General features: G+C 35.5%; 1 protein-coding gene across 1 annotated transcript in view; it reads right to left on the bottom strand.

Moving 5' to 3' along the window:
• ABCD2 (ATP binding cassette subfamily D member 2) overlaps positions 1-23,522 on the bottom strand; it is an 80,206-nt gene that overhangs the window by 18,548 nt on the left and 38,136 nt on the right. The window contains exons 7-8 of the mRNA XM_033865646.2: positions 13,524-13,669; positions 3,366-3,450 (exon numbers count right to left, since the gene is read on the bottom strand). Coding sequence (XP_033721537.1) covers positions 3,366-3,450; positions 13,524-13,669 — 231 coding nt within the window. The remainder of the gene's footprint in view (positions 1-3,365; positions 3,451-13,523; positions 13,670-23,522) is intronic.

Raw genomic sequence — 23,522 nt, 5'->3', positions numbered from 1 at the left:
CAACTACCAGTCTGTTCTTTCTGTCTGTGAGTCTGTTTCCATTTCATAGAAGAGTTCATTTGTGTGATATTTTAGATTTCACATATAAATGACATCATATGGTATTTGTTTTTCTCTTTCTGACTTACTTCCCTTAGTATGATAATCTCTAGTTGCATCCATGTTGCTGCAAATGGCATTATTTCATTCTTTTTTATGCCTGAGTAGTATTCCACTGCATATATGTACCACATCTTCTTTATCCATTCATCTGTTGATGGGCATTTAGGTTGTTTCCATGTCTTGGCTATTGTGAATAGTGCTGCTATCAACACAGGGGTTCATGTATCTTTTTGAATTATAGTTTTGTCCAGATATATGCCCAGGAGTGGGATTGCTGAATCATATGGTAATTCTATTTTTAGTTTTCTGAGGAACCTCCATACTGTTTTCCACAGTGGCTGCACCAACTTACATTCTCACCAACAGTGCAGGTCCTTCACTGGATTTAGCAGTTCTATTTCATTTTATTTTTTTCTCAATAAATTCTGCTTTTCAACTTGCTCATCTCCCCTCAACTTTCTGTGGAGCACTAAATTCTTTCCACTGTTATAACTTTATTTTTATTCAGTACCACATTATATCCAAAATATTTTAGATACAAAAGTTTCAAGTACTTATTTTAAGTTATAGGTACTTAAAATCTATTTAGGTTAGCATCTTTTATTAATGCCTGTTGTTTTTTCTTACAGAGCTTATCTTATTAACACACTGACACAGTGAGAAATTTATGGTCATACCTTACATTCCATCATATTACATTTCACCAATTATGCTGGGGATCATATTAGTGAGTATTTATGGATGAGGCTCAAACAGATTCAGGGTAATAGTGGGTAACAGCTAGTCATAAACGTCACACTGTAAAGTTTACTCTTGAATCTCACCAAATCATCTCAAAATGGTCATTCCAAAATGCACTTCACTAAAAATTCTGAGTTCACAAGTTTTGGTTCATACTTCTTTAGCTTGCCATATTCTTGAACTAACTGTGTCATTATTACAAATACCATGTTATTACACAATATTTTTTCATTAATAAAATCCAGGTATAACACAAAAATAATACATATTTGTATGATTTAATTTATATGAAATTGTAGAACAGGAGAAGTAATTTATGAGGATAGAAATCAGAACAGAAATTGTCTGCGGAGAGATTTGACTGGAAAGGGGCATGAGAGACTTTCTATGGTGATGGAAACATTCTTTATGTTAATTGGGATATTGGTTACATAATGTATATACATTTGTCAAAAGTCATAGAATTGTATACTTAAATACATTTATGTATTTGGTACATAACTGTTATAATAATAATAACACTAATGATAATACTAATAAATAAACCCTGGCTAGCTATTACATAATAGTACACATAATAGCATACAAAATAAAAAGAGAGATATAGGGAATTCCCTGGCAGTCCAGTGGTTAGGACTCTGTGCTTTCATTGCCACAGGCCTGGGTTCGATCCTTGGTCAGGGAACTAAGATCCTTCAAGCCGTGTGGTGTGGCCAAAAAAAAATAAGAGGGATACAAACTGCAATATACGTATGAAAGTAGTTACATTAAAAAATAGCAACCAACTTTTGTATACCAAAATAGAGAAAAAACTATACCAAAATTTTATGTGTTACAAGTAGTGAGACAACAGATTTTTTTCTTATTTTTACTTATCATATTTTCTACTTTTATAAAATAAACATATAATTATATTTAATAAAGTTGTTTAAATTATTTTTTTAATGATAAATATTTTATGTTATATTCTTACCAAAAAGGCTGAACCTAAATATAATCAAGCTTTTAGCTCTAATTTCCAGTTTACAAGACAAATAGGAGATTGAGGAAAGAGGTAAAGGGATCTCATGAGGAAGGAATCAGACCAATCTACAAAGGACAACATTCTTACAGGACAACTGACCCAGTTTCTTTAACAAGTCAATGGAATAAAAGATGGGGGAAGGGGACAGAGGCAGGGAGAAGAAGAGACTCTTTAAAAAATAATTAAAAGATATATAACAACAAAATTCAGTATATAAAATTTGCTTGGATCTTGGTTTGAACAAACCAAGTATAAAAAAATATTTTTGAGACAATCAGGGAAAATGAATATGAACCAGGCATTAAATGATTTTAAGTGATTATTATCAAATTTTTAGTTATGATTATGATATATTATGTAAGAAAATATCCTAATATTTCAGAGATTGATGCCAAAGTATTTAATGAAAAAATTCCATGATTTTGGATTTGCTTTAAAATGCTTCATAAATAAAAAATAGATAAATCAAGTGCTGTATTAAATCAGTGTGATGAGAATATGGGGTTCATCTTACAATTTTCTCTTCTTTGATGAAGTTGTAATGGTTTTTCCATAATAAAAGATTTTAAAAAAATTGGTAGCCAACTTGTTGCTAAGTGTTTAATGAGGCTTACTTGATAATTTTTTTGTGTGTGGTTTTTATCAGCTTTTAAATGTTCCCTATGAAGATATTATTGTTTCCACTGCAGCTTCTTCAAGAGTATGGCATATGCCCCAGCTTATGGTCTATTCAGGCATTCATGTACATAACTCTTGGACTTTTTTGCCCAAGATAAAAGTATTAAAAGTGAGTAACAACTCAGGTTTTCATTGCCAGAGGCCTAATGTAAAAAAAAAAAGGGGGGGGGGGAATTTATTTTTCACAGAAGAATAGGACAAAAAAGAGGAATAAATCAGAATAGCTTTAACACTTCTTTTCAATGTCTTAGGTTTGGTACCTTGAATTCAAAAGGCTATGAAGCTGGTTGCAAATAGAAAAGTTTTATCAAGAGAAATTTTTTCCTGCATCTCTTTATTTCTGAGTCCATGAAGACTTAGGCTGGCTGGTTCCTTTTTCCATTGGATATGCCTCTGATTTTCAACGAGGAGAGCACTACTAAGTTTTATAGGCTACTGAGTGGTTAGAAAGTTAATTTAGTTTGAATTTAATAATTTAATTGAGATGTATTACTGAATGTCTACCTCCTGTGTTCACAACAGTATAACAGTGGTTATGTATTCTTCACATTTTAAAATTAATAATAATCCTATTTTCAAACTTAGGACATATAAAAATTTAATTTTTTCATCTAACATTACTCAACAAAAAATTTTTTTTAAATACTTGGAGATTTCTGTCACATTAAAAAAATAACCTAGGAAATTAAAAAACTGTAAATTCTAAGCACTAGTTTTTCAGAAAAATATTTTCAGACTAAAGATGAGGGCACGGAATCCTATTCAAACATTTTTTGGTTACAACAATGGAATAGTCATTACTTGAGTATAATATACTTACCTATGGTAAAACATGCGAGCCATGCCCATTCTTTGCTTTTCCCCTCCTGACAGGACATCTTTCCAGTCCATAACAGCATCCCATCCTTTAAAATATATATAAGTATATATTTTATAAAGCATCTTTTAACTAAAGAGAGCATCTTTTACAGTTTTTATCTAGACAAGTGATTCCTAGCAAGTTTAAGTTATTAACACAAAGAACCTGATATTCCTCAGAAATGCTTGGATAAGCTAGAGAGCCTTATTTTTAAGCATTTTAATTTAGATTTGATATTTTTTACAAGTAATAATTACTTACATTGACAAAACGTCTTCTAAGAATTCCAAATACTGACACTTTGAAAATGTGTTTGTTTCTGAATATCTCCAAAGAGTTGATAGACTTATTTTGGAGGGTGGTGGGAGAAAAGATCAACAGATTTGCATAGGCTTACTGCAAAGTCTACAAAGGGTATGACAGGAGCTAACTTAAATGGTTTCCATCTGACTGGCACTGTATATGAGTTTTCTCATTATATATTTCACAACCTTATTAGGTAGCTATTATTAGTTTTATTTTATAGGTCGATAAGCTGAAATTCATGGAGAAATTGATATATCAAATTTTACACAGCTATATATTAGAGCTAGGATTTATATGCAGATCTATTTATATGCAGGACTTTCTGTTGGCTATTTATTCAAAAAGCAAGCCTTCTATTTTTTAATAAAATAGGTTAGATCAATACATACTGATATAGAAATGTACCTAGAATATTTTTTATATGGAAAACCAAATTGCAGAATTGTGTGTGTATTTGTATACAGTTGACCCTTGAACAACACAGATTGAACTGTGAAATACTTATACAGGTATTTTTTTCAATAGTAAATACTACAGTACTATACAATTTGCAGTTGGTTTAATCCACAAATGCAGAATGGCAGATATGGAGGAAACTTGGTTAAAGACAGCCTACTATAAGTTATATGCAGATTTTTCGATTGCCTGCTAAAACTTTTGAGTTTAGTGGAACAAAGGACATGATTTATATAAATATGTAAAATTAAAGTTTCCTTTGACTCAAATACTTTTCTCTTTCGCCTTCTCAGTTGGCAGGGGGAAAATTTTTTAAGCCCAGAACACTTATCTACTGTATAGCAATCTGAATCTATTTTTCAAATCCTCACTTATGTTTCATAAATGTTATACAATTAAGTCATAGAGAAAATTTTCTTTCTATGATTTTCACTAGAAGAACACATATACATATATAAATTATGATTGCATTTCTGTAAATAAATACACATACACAATCTCTCTGGGAATAGAATTATGAGACATTTACTTTCTAAGCTATACATTTTTATAATATTTGAAAATTTTATTATTTTAAAATTATTTTTATGGTCTTTCTTAATTTTGTAATAAGAAAAAAATGTTACTTAGAAACAAAACCATGGGGCCTATTAGGAAGACAGCCCTAGCAAGTATTTTTCTGAAGTAGGAATATCATAAAATGGAGCAGACTAGGCAAAACCTGATTTTCAAAGAGGAAAATGACTGTCAAAACTTCACACACACACACACACACACACACACACACACACACACACACGACATTTCCAAATCCCAGAGTATTCAAGGCTTAATTTTTCCATTTGGAAAAAATCCAGGCTCTTTGCTTTCTTTATTCTTCCTCAGCTGAACTTTCATCTTTATTAAAATTTCTAAATAAACTTGGTCAAAGGGAAAGGAAATAAGAAGTAGAGTTTCATTGTTTCTTGTGCCCTGGATTGAAAATAAGACTTTCCCTGTTTCCCAGTGATACTCCCCAGTAGGGACCAGTGTTCATTCTTGGGCAAACTTCCAGGGATTTTCTATCTATTTAAAACCATAATTTTAAATTAGGAAAAAGCAATCTCTAAATGCCATGTGGTTCAAAGTTCTTGCTTCTAGTGAAAACTGTTGAAATAAAATTTTCTCTATGACTTAACTTTATAGCATTTATGAAACATAAGTGAGGATTTGACAAATAGGTTCAGATTGCTACACAGTGGAGAAAAATTCTGGGCTTAAGAAAATATCCCCCCTCCACTGAGAATGCACAAGACAAAAGTATTTGGGTCAAAGGAAGCTTTAATTTTATGTATTTTAAATAAATCATGTCCTTTGTTCCACTAAACCCAAAAGTTTTAGTAGGCAATATTTCATGATCAGAGAACATATAAATCAAAACTCTAAGTCATAATATCATATTTGATGTTGAAATGGTGAGAATAAGTCAGTTAAGAAGTGAACAGTATTCCTGCTTCCTAAAGATGAACAAACTGCTTTAGTTCACGTCTATTCGTTAACACTTCTACTCCTTTCTATTTTGTAATATCTTTGATGGATAAAAACATAGTTTTAAAATCCATCTTTTACTAAAGCAAAGAATATCTCTAAGCAAAGTGTTAGCTAATCTTACTAGAACTTCAGCATGCTTCTTCCAGAGTAAGTGATGTCCTTGCAAATTTAAATGCTTTCCTGCTTTACTTTAAAACAAGTTTCAGGTTTTAAGGACTAGGCAAGTAAAGTGGGTTTCCTTAGCATTTGTTTTTTTATGTGTAAGGATATAGCAAATCTTATTAGTATCTAAGAACCTAAGATAGCATAGCGCAGTGGCATAGCCTAATATAGAATATTGACTTTCACGTCCCATCGGTGTTTGAATCCCTGTCCCACCACTTGCTGAGGGCCCTGGGGAAACTACTAAACTTCTGAATTTCATCTGTAAAAGAGAGTTGGTAAAACCCACATCATGAGGCAGTCACAAATATTAAGCAGGATGACACTGTAAATTGCTTAATATGTTATATTCTGCAGAGTAAGTACTCAATAAACCATAACAATTACTATTACACTATTAAGGTTGGAAAATTCTTAAAAACAGTTCCAGAATTTCTTTTGACTTCTAAAAGGATAGAATATCTCATGTTTACTATAAATTTCTATTCAGATTGTTCGATTTCAAACTTACCCAAAATAACTTACCCCAAATTAACAGGCAGTTGTTATTCAGCCACAGTGTTTTAAAACTGGGGAAAAGTTGACCATATGAAACAAAAAGACAACCTGCTTTCCATATTTACAGCACTTATGAATTATGATATTATAAGCACAATAAAATAAATAGAATAATGCCTCTTTTGCCTAACTCATTTACTTATTGTAAGGATCAATAAAATAATACATGTGAACTTTCTATATAAAATATCAAGTACCATCACACAAAGACAAAATATCATGGTATCAATATCAACTAGTTCTATTACCTTTAGCAACTGATTCTTGCACATTTACTATGTGCCACTGTTCTAAATACTTTACATACAGTCTAACTTAATCTTCACAGAATCTTTATAAGGTAGATATTTATCCCCACTTTATAGGTGAGGATACAGAGAACAGAGCTATTTAAGATTTTTTTTCAACATCTTTATTAGAGTATAATTGCTTTACAATGTGTTAGTTTCTGCTGTATAAGAAAGTGAATCAGCTATACGTATACATACATCTCCATATCTCCTCCCTCTTGCGTCTCCCTCCCAGCCTCCCAATCCCACCCCTCTAGGTGGACACAAAGCAGCGAGCTGATCTCACTGGGCTATGTGGCTACTTCCTACTAGCTATCTATTTTACATTTGGTAGTGTATATATGTCCCTGCCACTCTCTAACTTCATTCCCAGCTTACTCTTCCCCCTCCCTGTGGCCTTAAGACCATTCTCTACGTCTGTGTCTTTATTCCTGTCTGGCCCCTAGGTTCTTCAGAACCAATTTTTTTTTTTTTTTTGGATTCCATACATATGTGTTAGCATTCGGTATTTGTTTTTCTCTTTCTGACTTACTTCACTATGTATGACAGTTTCTAGGTCTATCCACCTCACTACAAATAACTCAATTTCATTTCTTTTTATGGTTGAGTAATATTCCGTTGTATATATGTGCCACATCTTCTTAATCCATTCATCTGTCGATGGACACTTAGGTTGCTTCCCTGTCCTGGCTATTGTAAATAGTGATGCAATGAACATTGTGGTACATGACTCTTTTTGAATTATGGTTTTCTCAGGGTATATGCCCAGTAGTGGGATTGCTGGGTCATATGGTAGTTCTATTTGTAGATTTTAAAGGAACTTGCATACTGTTCTCCATAGTGGCTGTAACAAGTTACATTCCCACCAACAGTGCAAGAGGGTTCCCTTTTCTCCACACCCTCTCCAGCATTTACTGTTTATAGATATTTTGATGATGGCCATTCTGACCAGTGTGAGGTGATACCTCATTGGAGTTTTGATTTGCATTTCTCTAATGATTAGTGATGTTGAGCATCTATTCATGTGTTTGTTGGCAAACTGTATGTCTTCTTTGGAGAAATGTCTATTTGGGTATTCTGTCCATTTTTGGATTGGATTGTTTATTTTTGATATTTATTGCATGAGCTGCTTGTATATTTTGGAGATTAATCCTTTGTCACTTGCTTCATTTGCAAATATTTTCCCCCATTCTGAGGGTTGTCTTATCGTCATGTTTATGGTTTCCTTTGCTGTGCAAAAGCTTTTACGTTCCATTAGGTTGCATTTGTTTATTTTTGTTTTTATTTCCATTTCTCTAGGAGGTAGGTCAAAAAAACCTTGCTGTGATTTATGTCATAGAGTGTTCTGCCTATGTTTTCCTCTCAGAGTTTCATAGTGTCTGGCCTTACATTTAGGTCTTTAATCCATTTTGATTGTATTTTTGTGTATGGTGTTAGGAGAGTTCTAAATTCATTCTTTTACATGTCCAGCATTCCCAGCACCACTTATTGAAGAGGCTGTCTTTTCTCCATTAGATATTCTTGCCTCCTTTATCAAAGATAAGGTAACCATATGAGTGTGGGTTTATCTCTGGGCTTTCTATCCTGTTCCGTTAATCCATATTTCTATTTTTCTGCCAGCACCATACTATATTGATTACTGTAGCTTTGTAGTATAGTCTGAAATCAGGGAGCCTGATTCCTCCAGCTCCATTTTTCTTTCTCAAGATTGCTTTGGCTATTAGGGATCTTTTATGTTTCCATAAAATTGTGAATTTTTAAATTCTAGTTCTGTAAAAAATGCCGTTGGTAATTTGATAGGGATTGCATTGAACCTGTAGATTGCTTTGGGTAGTATAGTCATTTTCACAATGTTGGCTCTTCCAAACCAAGAACATGGTGTATCTCTCTGCCTGTTTGTATCATCTTTAACTTCTTTCCTTAGTGTGTTACAGTTTTCTGCATACAGGTCTTTACCTAGGTTTATTCCTAGGTATTTTATTCTTTTTGTTGCAATGGTAAAAGGGAGTGTTTCCTTAATTTCTCTTTCAGATTTTTCATCATTAGTGTATAGGAATGCAAGAGATTTCTGTGCATTAATTTTGTATCCTGCTACTTTACCAAATTCATTGATTAGCTCTAGTAGTTTTCTGGTAGCATCTTTAGGATTCTCTCTATATAGTATCATGTCATCTGCAAACAGTGACAGCTTTACTTCTTCTTTTCCGATTTGTATTCCTTTTATTTCTTTTTCTTCTCTGATTGCTGTAGCTAAAACTTCTAAAACTATTCTGAATAATAGTGATGAGAGTGGGCAACCTTGTCTTGTTCCTGATCTTAGTGCAAATGGTTTCAGTTTTTCACCATTGAGAACAATGTTGGCTGTGGGTCTGTCATATATGGCCTTTATTATGTTGAGGTAAGTTCCCTCTATGTCTACTTTCTGAGGGTTTTTATCATAAATGGGTGTTGAATTTTGTCAAGAGCTTTTTCTGCATCTATTGAGATGACCATATGGTTTTTCTCCTTCAATTTGTTAATATGGTGTATCACACTGATTAATTGCATATATTGAAGAATCCTTGCTTTCCTGGGATAAACCCCACTTGATCATGGTGTATGATCCTTTTAATGTGCTGTAGGATTCTGTTTGCTAGTATTTTGCTGAGAATTTTGCATCTATGTTCATCAGTGATATCGGCCTGTAGTTTTCTTTCTTTGTGACATCTTTGTCTGGTTTTGGTATCAGGGTGATGGTGTCCTCCTAGAATGAGTTTCGAGTGTTCCTCCCTCTGCTATATTCTGGAAAAGTTTGAGAAGGATGGGTGTTAGCTCTTTCGTAAATGTTTGATAGAATTCACCTGTAAAGCCATCTGGTCCTGGCCTTTTGTTTGTTGGAAGACTTTTTTAAATTTTATTTTATTTATTTTTTTATATAGCAGGTTCTTATCATTTTTCTATTTTATACATATTAATGTATATATGTCAATCCCAATCTTCCAATTCATCACAACATCCCTACCCACCTCTTTCTCCCTGTGGTGTCCATACATGTTGGAAGATATTTAATCACAATTTCAATTTCAGTGCTTGTGATTGGTCTGTTTATATTTTCTATTTCTTTCTAGTTCAGTCTTGAAAGGTTGTGCTTTTCTAAGAATTTGTCCATTACTTTCAGGTTGTCCATTTTATTGGCATATAGTTGCTTGTAGTAATCTCTCCTGATCCTTTGTATTTCTGCAGTGTCAGTTGTTACTTCTCTTTTTTCATTTCCAATTCTGTTGACCTGAGTCTTATCCCTCTTTTTCTTGATGAGTCTGGCTAATGGTTTATCAGTTTTGTTTATCTTCTCCAAGAACCAGCTCTTAGTTTTATTGATCTTTGCGACTGTTTCCTTCATTTCCTTTTCACTTATTTCTGATCTGATGTGTATGATTTCTTTCCTTCTGCTAACTTGGGTTTTTTTTGTTCTTCTTTCTCTAATTTCTTTAGGTGTAAGGTTAGGTTGTTTATTTGAGATGTTTCTTGTTTCTTGAGGTAGGATTGTATTGCTATAAATTTCCCTCTTAGAACTGCTTTTGCTGCAGCCCATAGCTTTTGGGCCATCGTGTTTTCATTGTCATTTGTTTCTCAGTATTTTTTGATTTCCTCTTTGATTTCTTCAGTGATCTCTTGGTTATTTAGTAGTGCATTGTTTCGCCTCCATATGTTTGTATTTTTGACAGTTTTTTTTTCCTGTAACTGATATCTAGTCTCATAGCATTGTGGTCCGAAAAAATATTTGCTATGATTTCAATTTTCTTAAATTTACAAAGGCTTGATTTGTGACCCAATATATGATCTATCCTGGAGAATGTTCCATAGCACTTGAGAAGAAAGTGTATTCTGTTGTTTTGGATGGAATCCTATAAATATCAATTAAGTCCATCTTCTTTAATGTGTCCTTTAAAGCTTATGTTTCCTTACTTATTTTCATTTTGGATGATCTGTCCAAAGGTGAAAGTGGGGTGTCAAAGTCCCCTACTAGTATTGTGTTACTGTCAATTTCCCCTTTTATTGCTGTTAGCATTTGCCTATATATTGAGGTGCTCCTATGTTGGGTACATTAATATTTACAATCATTGTATTCTTCTTGGATTGATCCCTTGATCATTATGTAGTGTCCTTCTTTGTCTCGTCTTTATTTTAAAGTCTTTTTTGTCTGTTATGAGAGTTGCCACTACAGCTTTCTTTCGATTTCCATTTGCATGGAATATCTCTTTCCATCCCCTCAGTGTCAGTCTGTATGTGTCCCTAGGTCTCAAGTGGGTCTGTTGTACATAGCATATATACGGGTTTTGTTTCTGTTTCCATTCAACCTATCTATGTCTTTTGATTGGAGGATTTAATCCATTTACATTTAAGGTAGTTATCGATATGTATGTTCCTATTACCACTTTCTTAATTGTTTTGGGTTGGTTTTTGTAGGTCTTTTCCTTCTTTTGTGTTTCCTGCCTAGAAAATTTCCTTTAGCATTTGTTGTATAGCTGGTTTGGTGGTGCTGAATTCTCTTAGCTTTTGCTTGTCTGTAAAGCTTTTAATTCCTCTGTTGAATCTGAATGAGATCCATGCTGGGTAAAGTAATCTTGGTTGTAGGTTTTTCCCTTTCATCACTTTAAATATGTCCTGCCACTGCCTTCTGGCTTGCAGAGTTTATGCTGAAAGATCAGCTGTTAACCTTATGGGGATTCCCTTGTAATCTGTTGTTTTTCCCTTGCTTCTTTTAATAGTTTTTATTTGCATTTAATTTTTGTTAGTTTGATTAATATGTATCTTGGCATGTTTCTCATTGGATTTATCCTGTATGGGACTCTCTGCACTTCCTGGACTTGATTGACAATTTCCTTTCCCATATTAGGGAAGTTTTCAACTATAATCTCTTCAAATATTTTCTGTCTCTTTTTCTCTTCTTCTTCTGGGACCCCTATAAATAGAATGCTGGTGTGTTTAACCTTGTCCCAGAGGTCTCTGATACTGTCCTCAATTCTTTTCATTCTTTTTCTTTATTCTGGTTAGCAGTCGTTATTTGCACTATTTTATTTTCCAGGTCGCTTATCCGTTATTCTGTCTCAGTTATTCTGCTATTTATTCCTTCTAGAGAATTTTTGATTTCATTTATTGTGTTGTTCGTCATTGTTTGTTCGCTCTTTAGTTCTTCTAGGTCCTTGTTAAACGTTTCTTGTATTTTCTCCATTCTATTTCCAAGATTTTGGATCATCTTTACTGTCATTACTCTGAATTCTTTTTTAGGTACACTCCATATTTCCTCTTCATTTGTTTGTTCTGGTGGGTTTTTTACCTTGCTCCTTCATCTGCTGCATATTTCTCTGTCTTCTCATTTTGCTTAACTTACTGTGTTTGGGGTTTCCTTTTCACAGGCTGCTGGTTCATAGTTCCTGTTGCTTTTTATTGTCTTCCCCCAGTGGCTAAGGTTGGTTCAGTGGGTTGTGTAGGCTTCCTGGTGGAGGGGACTGGTGCCTGTGTTCTGGTGGATGAGGCTGCATCTTGTCTTTCTGGTGGGCAGGCCTGCGTCCAGTGGTGTGCTTTGGGGTGCCTGTGAACTTATGATTTTAGGCAGCCTCTCTGCTAATGGGTGGGATTATGTTCCTGTCTTGCTAGTTATTTGGCATGTGGTGTCCAGCACTGGAGCTTGCTGGTCCTTGAGTAGAGCTGAGTCTTAGCGTTTATATGGAGATCTCTGGGAGTGCTTTCACTGACTGATATTACATGGGGCCGGGAGGTCTCTGGTGGTCCAATGTCCTGAACTCGGCTCTCCCAGCTCAGAGGCTCAGGCCTGACACCCAAGCGGCACACTGAGACCCTGTCAGCCACACAGCTAGGTACGTGGGGAGTTTCTTGCCTTTTTGGAAGCCTGAGGTCTTCTGCCAGCATTCAGTAGGTGTTCTGTAGGAGTTGTTCCACATGTAGATGTATTTTTGATGTATTTGTGGGGAAGAAGGTGACCTCCATGTCTTACTCCTCCGCCATCTTGAAGGTCCCCCAGCTATTTAAGACTTGATTCTAGAACTCTGACTTTGAAGCTTACATTCTTAACTACTGCAGTATGCTGCTTCTTTTGATAATGTAAATGGGCTAAAAAGTAAAACATAAAACCCATGCAAAATTTAACCTAGAATTCTAGCTTGCTACTTCATTAGTTTTTCTAGGCTATCAAATTATATTTTTATCAAGTTATTTGAAAGTAATTCTGTGTTTTTGAAAGTAATTCTTTTTTGAGCTAATATGTATAACTGTTATTCCTACTCTTTCAAAAGTATGTTTTATGTTGAAATACTACAGTACAGAAGTTTCTATATTTTATCTAATTCTCTGTGTGTTGCTTTAGAGAAAAAAAAATGTATTGGTAAGACTGTGGTTCTGAAAATAAATAAGTTTGTGATACCTACTTCTCAAATTATTACATTTAATATAAGCCGAGAGTTTGACAGGAGAATATTTCTGTCATGAACTTTACATACATTTAGATTGACTATGGCCTCAGGGACACATGTACATTAAAATATGACCAAAAAAAAAACTGTTTTCAAATGCTAGCAGCAAAAAAAAAAAAAAAAAAAAAAATGCTAGCAGCAGACTTAGTAAAAAGCTTAGTGTGCTGCATGAAATATAACATAAGCAGAAAAGAGCATGTCAAGAATGGAAAAGCAACAAAAGCTGTAAACTCCATCTTTACTTGTGTGCTTATGTTCCAACAACAGCATACATTCAAATTAAACCCAAGTTTTCTTTTTAAAAATTAATTTAAATACATGAAAAAAACACAAATTATAGACTTTACCTCCTTCTCTTTGAACTATATGATAGAGGTGAACATTATGTAGAATACAATCTAGATCGTGGTCTGTATAGCCTTTATCATGCATGTCATCCACTGAATCTGGATAAATGACTTGATCCCGAAGACTTCCAAGAGACATGTACGGCCTGTAAAACACCAAGAACACAAGAATCTTAGTACAAAATCAGTTTAGTTTACTCAATGTGACATCCTGGTGGTCTGAAAACTCCAGAGCAGACTTTAAATACCATATTTCTAGGATTATATTTATTACCTGGTGATGAGTATTTCTCTCTCAGGCGTGGCAGGATAAAACACTGTTATATTCATGTAAAAACATATAGAGACATAGCCACACGAAAAGTTTCTACAAGAAATACTTGTATGTTTTCAGCATAGAAATACATACTTGTTCTGTTGTATTTTATAAATGTTGCTTCTGTATTTCATCTAAAACTATTTGTGTTAAACATAAAATCTGAGGTTTTGACCCAGCAATGTGAACAAACAAAACTTAAAAAGTATCATTCAAAATAAGAGAAATGCAAATTAAAACTATACTGAGTTTCTTACTTATCACATTGGCAGAAGTTCAAAAGTTTGACAACTCACTCAATTGGCAAGCCTATGGAGACACAAGGTATTTTCATACAATGTGAAAATGCAAAATGGTACAACCCTTTGGAGAGGATTCTACAAACCAATATATCATGTGGTCTTTGACCCACTTCTAGGAATTTATTTTAAAGATATACTTCCAAAAATACACCACCATCAACAAAAAAATGTGCAAAGTTATCCATTACAGCATTCTTTGTTATTGCAAAATATTGAGAACAACCTAAATGTGCATACAAAGGAGACTGACTGAATAAACTATAGAACCTGCACTATGCAGCTATAAAACAGGATGTGGAAGATCTCTATGAATTGATATAGGGTGATTTACATAATATATTGTTAAGTTGAAAAGCAAAGTGCAAAGTAGATATATAGTTGGGTTTCTCAACAGTGGTATTATGGAGTTATTAAATCAGATAATTCTTTGTCACTGAGGTATATCCTGTGTATTATAGGATGTTTAGTGGAACACTTGATCTCTACGCACCAGATGCTACTAGCATCCACTGCAGCAGTGACAAAAAAAAAAGTCTCCAAATATTATTTTGTCCCTTTAGGGGACAAAACCATCCCCATTTGATAGAACCACTAATATGTAGTATACCACTTCTATGTAAAATGAAAGCAAAATAAGAAAATATACATCTGTCTGCTTATATTTACAAAAGGAAACAGTAAACCAGAAACTAATGAAATCAGTTACCTATAGGAGATGGGAGGAACAAGGCAGAATAGATAAGGGAGGGAAAAGACCTCTTTAAGAATACTTTCTATATAGTTTTTACTCTTAGAATCATGTTAAAGTGTTATTATTTTTTTTAATTTAACCAGTAAAATGAAGGAATAAACCCTAAAATTGAGTACAAACAGAAACAAATGAACTGAAAAGTATATCAAATGAATAACATAACCACATAAAATGGGGAGGAGGGACTGATCCAAGTAACTTTCAAATTTGGTTACATAATTTCAGTTGAAAACCCTAAAGAAACCTTAAAACTAATTGTTCATGTTTCTTGTTGCTATAGGCTAGCAATTCTGAAACTATGTTGTAGGATTGATCAAATAAGTAAACATTTTAATAACGTTAGGAGGTAAGGTTCTCGCCGTGGAAGAAGGAAGATACAAATATGAAATGTGGGAAGGTGAGAAAAATATTCTGTAACGTTTAATTTGAATTAGAATATCAGCATGAATTCATAATTTTTTGAACAAAAATCTATTTCCTCGTTCTGTGTACATTTGCTGCATCCTGATACTACCCTTTGAGAAGATCACAACAGCATTTAGGAAGTATACAGGGTTGAATTGTGGACCTCAAAGATATGTCCAAGTCCTAACCCGTATTATTTGTGAATGTGACCTTATTTAGGAAAAGAAAAGGTGTTTGCAGATGTAATTAAGTTAAGGATCTTGAGATAAGATTATCCTGGATTAACCAGATGGGTCTTAAATCCAATAAATACCTTTAAAGAAGAGGAAAAACACAGGGAGGAAAGTCATGTGAAGACAGAGGCAGAGATTGGGGTTATGCTGTCATAAGCCTGGCACCACTGGAAGCTGGAAGAGGTAAGAAAAAATTCTCCCCTTGAGCTTCCAGAAGGAGGGTGGCCCTGCCAACACCTTGATTTTGGACTCCTGGCCTCTAGATCTGTGAGAAAATAAATTTCTGTTGCTTCAGACCAGCGAGTTTTTGGTTTCAGTAGATCTTGAAAACTAATGCAGGTAGTATTATTGCAAAAAAATGTGTAAACTATATTGTTTCATTAGGAAGCTATCAGATAAACCCAAATTGTGGGATTTTATGAATATACAACAACAACAACAGTCCTGCACTCATTACAAATATCAATGTCATAAAAAACAAAGAAAGGCTAAGGAATTCTTTCACATTAAAAGAAACTAGAGCAACATGGCAACTAAAATACAATGTATGATGATGGACTGAGAAAAACAAGTTATTATAAAGAATAGTATTATGACAATTGGCAAACTTTGAACGTGGAAAGTTGTTGGAGGAGGTAATCAAGAGGACTTCACTGCCAGTTGACCTCTGAGCTGGACCCAGGCAATCTGACGCTCCAACCCTCTTCCCTGACCTTGGAATGTATGCTCAACCCACAGTTCCCACAGCTGCCAACTATTTTCAAGGACACAGACTTGAGGGAGCAATGTGGTGTTGAGACCATATGGATGGTATACATGACCGAACCCCATGAAGGCCTCTATATAAACTTTTAAGATTCTGGTGGATAGAAGTGGAGAGGCTCATCTTGAGGCTGCCCATGACAAGCCTCAAATGTAAATTTCCTTGCTTATTAAACCTGCCATCCACCAATCTGGAGTGGTCTGCCTCTTTCTTCTGTCTCTTCTTGCCCACTGTGTACAAGGGCCGGTTTGAGAACCAACAAAAGTATGTTCAGATAATATTATATCAGTGTTAATTTTCATAAATTTGATCATCATACTATGTCTATATTAGAGACTATTCTTGCTCTCTGAAAATACTGTTCCTCATTGAGCAACATGGGTTTGAATTGCATGGGTCCACTTATACATGGTTTTTTTAAAATAGGAAATATTATAGTACTTTACAATCTGTGGTTGGTTGAATCTGCAGATGTGGAACAGTAGATATAAAGGGCCGACTATAAATTATACATAAAGGGCCGACTATAAATTATACATGGATTTTCAACTGTGCTGGGGTCAGCGCCTCTAACCTCTGCATTGCTCAAGTGTCAACTGTACACCCTAAAGAAGTTGGGGGTGAAGATTTATTTATAGCAACTTAAAAAAAATGTGTGTGTGTGTGTGTGTGTGTACAGAGAGAGAGAATTAAAGGTTTTAAATACAAACTGTGTTTGTAGATCAATTCTCTACCTATTTTCCCATAACATGCAAAGGATTTAGTTGAAGCACAAAAATTTATTTTATAACAGATTTAACAAATATTTGAAAATCAAAATATTTATATTTCAATTATACATATATGCATTCATGTAATAAGATTTTCAATGGAGTCTTTGCAAATATAAGGAATCTCTAGTCATATTTTTTAAATTGAGGTATAATTCACATTATAAAATTTACCCTTTTAAAGTGTAAAATTCAATGATTTTCAGTATATTTACAAGCTCATGTAAATATCACCAGTATCTAATTCCAGAACATTTTCTTCACCCCCAAAAGAAACTCCATACCTAAGAGCAGGCACTCCTAGTCCTTCCCTCCTCCCAACAGCTGGCAATCACTAATCTACTTTCTGTATCTGTGGATTTGCCTATTCTGGGAATTTCACATATTTTCATATGTATGGAATCACACAATATGTGGTCTTCTTTCTCTCAGCATAATATCTTCAGGTTCACACATGTTGTAGCATGTAGCAGTATTTCATTCCTTTTAATATCTGAATTAAATTCCATATTTTGTTAATCTGGATATTTCAGTTGTTTCCACTATTTGGCTATTATGAATAGTGGGCATACACCTAGTAGTGGGGCATATGGTAACTCTGTTTAACTTTTTGAGGAACTGACCAATTGTTTTCCCAAGTGGCCGCACCTTTCTAGTCACTTTTCTTCTACCATATTCCGTATGTGTTCTCCTGCTCTCTGATTTTTTTCCCTCTCCAGTCTAACCATATATTTTTTAAAAACAGAATTAGGACAAAAAGTTATTTGTTTATTTCCATCACTTTAAGCATTTATATAATGTGATATTATCTTAAATTAATATCTGGTAATAATAACAGTAGCATAAAATAGATACTGACCATCAGGGCCAGTGAACAAATTTTTAGTTGGTATCCTGAGACTACTAAGAAGAAATACAAGGAAATATTAGGAGTCAGTACTTTAGCTAACTTACAAAGTGATGCCAGTTCCAACTTAATGTAAATCAGAAGTATAGACAGCCTTAGCATAAACCCCAAATATAATTCAATCCACAGAACAGCCATGACACAATACATAACTGAGACTGCAATGATTAAAATACATCTGAACATTCACTTCAATGGTGTTTCTACAGGATTCTACCATAAGACTTGATTAACTGGAAATATTTGATAAAATTATATTTTATATCTACATTTTGGGGAAGATAGTATAGAGTCATGGTTGTGATAATAGGCTTTGGGGAGATGGTTCTGGACTGGAGTCCCAATCTCACCATTTACTAGCAATGTGACCCAAATTCTGAGCTATAGTTACGTCATTTGTAAAGTAACTCACTTTATTGCATTTGTTATGAGGATTAAATGAAGCAGTAGGTTTTTATAAAGCAATGTAGAGCACTTAGTACAGCACTACAGGCACATAGTAGGCATTCAATAAACCATTATGGAGACAAAAAAGTTCATTTCAACTTAGTTATCTACCTATGTGAAAGGGCAATATCTTAAAAAAGAGCATAAGTTTGTTTTCTATGTCTGTGTCTCTTTGTATTTTGTAAATAAATTCATTTGAAAACAAACTTATGATTACCAAAGGGGGAAGGGGAAAGTGAGGGATAAATTAGGAGTTTGGGATTAGCAGATACAAGCTACTATATATACATAAACAGTAAGGTCCTACCATACAGTACAGGGAGCTATATTCAACATCTTGTAATAATCTATACTGGAAAAGAATATGCCACAAACCTACAGTCAATTTATCTTTGATGAAAGAGGCAAGAATATACAATGGGAAAAGGACAGTCTTTCAGCAAGTCGTATTGGGAAAGTTGGACAGCCACATGTAAATTAATGAAGTTAGGACACACCCTCGCACTGTACAAAAAAATAAAATCAAAATGGTTTAAAATCAAAATGGTTTAAAGACAATAAAACTCCTAAAAAGGAACATAGGTAAAACATTCTCTGACATAAATTGTACCAATGTTTTCTTAGGTCAGTCTCCCAAGACAATAAAAATAAAAACAAGAATAAACAAATGGGACCTAATCAAACTTACAAGCTTTGGCATAGCAAAGAAAACAATAAACAAAATGAAAAGACAACCAACAGAATGGCAGAAAATATTTGCAAATGATGTGACTGACAAGGGCTTAATTCCCAAAATATACAAACAGCTCATTGAACTCAAATACAAAACCAAACAAACCCTATCCAAAAATGGCCAGAAGACCTAAATAGACATTTCTCCAAAGAAGACATACAGATGGCCAATAGGCACATGAAAAGATGCTCAAAGTCACTAATTATTAGAGAAATGCAAATAAAAACTACAATGGGGTACCCCCTCACACCAATCAGAATAGCCATCATTAAAATATCTACAAATAACAAGTGCTGAAGAGGATGTGGAGAAAAGGGAACCCTCCTACGCTGTTGGTGAGAATGTAATTTGGTGCAGCCACTGTGGAAAACAGTAAGGACGTTCCTTAAAAAACTAAAAATAGAATTACCATATGACCCAGCAATCCCACTACTGGGCATATACCCAGAGAAAACCATAATTCAAAAAGACTCATGCACCCCAATATTCATTGCAGCACTATTCACAATAGCCAGGTCATGGAAGCAACGTAAATGCCCATCGACAGATGAATGGATAAAGAAGATGTGGTACATATATACAGTGGAATATTACTCAGCCATAAAAAGGAACAAAATTGGGTCAATAGAGACGTGGATGGATCTAGAGACTGTCATATAGAGTGAAGTAAATCAGAAAGAGAAAAACAAATATCGTATATTAACACATATATGTGGAACCTAGAAAAATGCTACAGATGAACCGGTTTGCAGGGCAGAAATAGAGACAGATTTAGAGAACAAACGTATGGACACCAATGGGGGAAAGTGGCATGGGGGGGCGTGGTGGTGGTGGTGGTGGTGGTGTGATGAATTGGGAGATTGAGATTGACATATATAGAGGCTTACGGGAAGATGGCGAAGGGTAAGACGCGGAGATCACCTTCCTCCCCACAGATACACCAGAAATACATCTACACGTGGAACAACTCCTACAGAACACCTACTGAATGCTGGCAGAAGACCTCAGACCTCCCAAAAGGCAAGAAACCCCCCACGTACCTGGGTAGGGCAAAAGAAAAAAGAATAAACAGAGACAAAAGGATAGGGACGGGACCTGCACCAGCGGGAGGCAGCTGTGAAGGAGGAAAGGTTTCCACACACTAGGAAGCCCCTTCAACGGGCGGAGACTGCGGGTGGCGGAGGGGGGAAGCTTCGAAGCCACGGAGGACAGCACAGCAACAGGGGTGCAGAGGGCAAAGCGGAGACATTCCCGCAGAAAGGATCGGTGCCGACCGACACTCACCAGCCCGAGAGGCTTGTCTGCACACCCACCGGGGCGGGCGGGGCTGGGAGTTGAGGCTCGGGCTTCGGTCTGAGCGCTGGGAGAGGACTGGGATTGGCGGCGTGAACACAGCCTGCAGGGGGTTAGTGCACCACGGCTAGACGGGAGGGAGTCCGGGGAAAAGTCTGGACCTGCTGAAGAGGCAAGAGACTTTTTCTTCCCTCTTTGTTTCCTAGTGCGTGAGGAGAGGGGATTAAGAGCGCTGCTTAAAGGAGCTCCAGAGACGGGTGTGAGCCGCGGCTAAAAGCGCAGACCCCAGAGCCGGGCATGAGATGCTAAGGCTGCTGCTGCCGCCACCAAGAAGCCTGTGTGCGAGCACAGGTTACTATCCACACCCCACTTGTGGGAACCTGTCCAACCTGCCACTGCCAGGGTCCCAGGTTCCAGGAACAACTTCCCCAGGAGAACGCATGGCACGCCTCAGGCTGGTGCAATGTCATGCCGGCCTCTGCCGCCGCAGGCTCGCCCCGCCCTCCGTGCCCCTCCCTCCCCCCGGCCTGAGTGAGCCAGAGCCCCCGAAACAGCGGCTCCCTTAACCCCGTCCTGTCTGAGCGAAGAACAGACGCCCTCTGGCGACCTACATGCAGAGGCGGGGCCAAATCCAAAGCTGAGCCCCTGGGAGCTGTGAGAACAAAGAACAGAAAGGGAAATCTCTCCCAGCATCCTCAGAAGCAGCAGATTAAAGCTCCACAATCAACTTGATGTCTGTGCAATACATGAATAGACAACGAATCATCCCAAATTGAGGAGGTGGACTTTGAGAGCAAGATTTATGCTGTATAGCTTTGCTTCCACCATTTGTCCTAGGGTTCTATCTGTCCGTTTTTGTTTTTTTAAAAAATTCTTTTCTTAATAATTATTTTTTTATTTTAATAACTTTATTATATTTTATCTTATTTTATTTTACTTTATCTTTTTTCCTTCCTTCCCTCCTTCCTTCCTTCCTCCCTCCTTTCTTTCTTTCTACTTATACTAATTCTTTCTTTCTAATTTTTCTCCCTTTTATTCTGAGCCGTGTCGATGAAAGCTCTTGGTGTTGCAGCCAGGAGTCAGTGCTGTGCCTCTGAGGTGGGATAGCCAACTTCAGGACACTGGTCCACAAGAGACCTCCCAGCTCCACATAATATCAAATGGTGAAAATCTCCCAGAGATCTCCATCTCAACACCAGCACCCAGCTTCACTCAACGACCAGCAAGCTATAGTGCTGGACATCCTATGCCAAACAACTAGCAAGACAGGAATACAAACCCACCCATTAGCAGAGAGGCTGCCTAAAATCATAATAAGTCCACAGACACCCCAAAACACACCACCAGACGTGGACCTGCCCACCAGAAAGACAAGATCCAGCCTCATCCACCAGAACACAGGCACTAGTCCCCTCCACCAGGAAGCCTACACAACCCACTGAACCAACCTTAGCCACTGGGGACAGACACCAAAAACAATGGGAACTACGAGCCTGCAGCCTGCAAAAAGGAGACCCCAAACACAGTAAGATAAGCTAAATGAGAAGACAGAAAAACACACAGCAGATGAAGGAGCAAGATAAAAATGCACCAGACCTAAAAAATGAAGAGGAAATAGGCAGTCTACCTGAAAAAGAATTCAGAATGATAGTAAAGATGATCCAAAATCTTGGAAATAGAATGGATAAAATGCAAGAAACATTTAACAAGGACCTAGAAGGACTAAAGATGAAACAAACAATGATGAACAACACAATAAATGAAATTAAAAATACTGTAGATGGGATCAATAGCAGAATAACTGGGCAGAAGAACAGATAAGTGACCTGGAAGATGAAATAGTGGAGATTGACATATATAAATTAATATGAATAAAATGGATAACTAATAAGAAACTGCTATATAAAAAAATAAAATAAAATTCAAAAAAAAAAGATACATGAACCCCTATGTTCATAGCAGCACTATTCACAATACCCAAGACTTGGAAACACCCTAAATGTCCATTGAAAGATGAATGGATAAAGATGTGGTGTATTTATTCCATGGAATACTACTCAGCCATAAAAAAATAATGAAATAATGCCATTTGCAGCAACATGGATGCAACTAGAGATTATCATACTAAGTGAGGTCAGAAAGAGAAAGACAAATACCATATGATGTCATTTATATGTGGAATCTAAAATATGACACAAATGAACCCCTCTATGAAATGGAAACAGACTCACAGACATAAAGAACAGGCTGGTGGTTGCCAAGGGGGAGGGGTTTGGGGGAGGGATGGAGTGGGAGGTTGGGATTAGCAGATGTAAGCTTTTACATATAGAATGGATAAACAATAAGGTCCTACTGTATAGCACAGAGAACTATATTCAATATCTTATGAAAAACCATAATGGGAAAGAATATAAGAAGAATGTATAGATATGTATGAATGTGTGTGTGTGTATACATATATATATATATATATACATATATATATATCTGAATCACTTCGATGTACAGCAGTAATTAACATTGTAAATCAACTATAGGTCAATTTAAAAAAGAATATGAAAAAGAATATATATGTAACTGAATCACTTTGCTATACACTAGAAACTAACATAACATTGTAAATCAACTATACTTCAATTTAAAAAAACAAAGAAAAAAAGAAGATACAAAAGAATTTCTATTTAGCCAGCTAAAAGACATGTGGTTTTATTCCCATAGTAAATTTGGATTATTCTCAACATGATTAATAAATAATAAATACATAATTACCTAGATTTTAGAGAGTATATTCTGTTAAACATTTAAGTATCTCGTTTACCTAGAAATATTTCTTTTAGTAACTGGAGCACCACTTAGTTCACTGCAGCAATTTATGGGACCTCAAAGGTATCAATATGCATAAGGCTGCCAAATGTTTTCTTTGTAAAAGGAATTTGAAGAAGCAAAACTTTGTAACTTCTAATTGGGAGATTGGGATTGACACATATACACTATTGATACTATGTATAAAATATACAACTAATGAGAACATACTGTATAGCACAGGGAATTCTATTTAATCCACTGTGGTGACCTAAAT

This window comes from Tursiops truncatus, chromosome 11 (genome assembly GCF_011762595.2).
Source record: "Tursiops truncatus isolate mTurTru1 chromosome 11, mTurTru1.mat.Y, whole genome shotgun sequence".
NCBI lineage: Eukaryota > Metazoa > Chordata > Mammalia > Artiodactyla > Delphinidae > Tursiops > Tursiops truncatus.
Note: the sequence above shows the minus strand (reverse complement) of the source record. Positions and strands in the feature narration are given on the sequence as shown.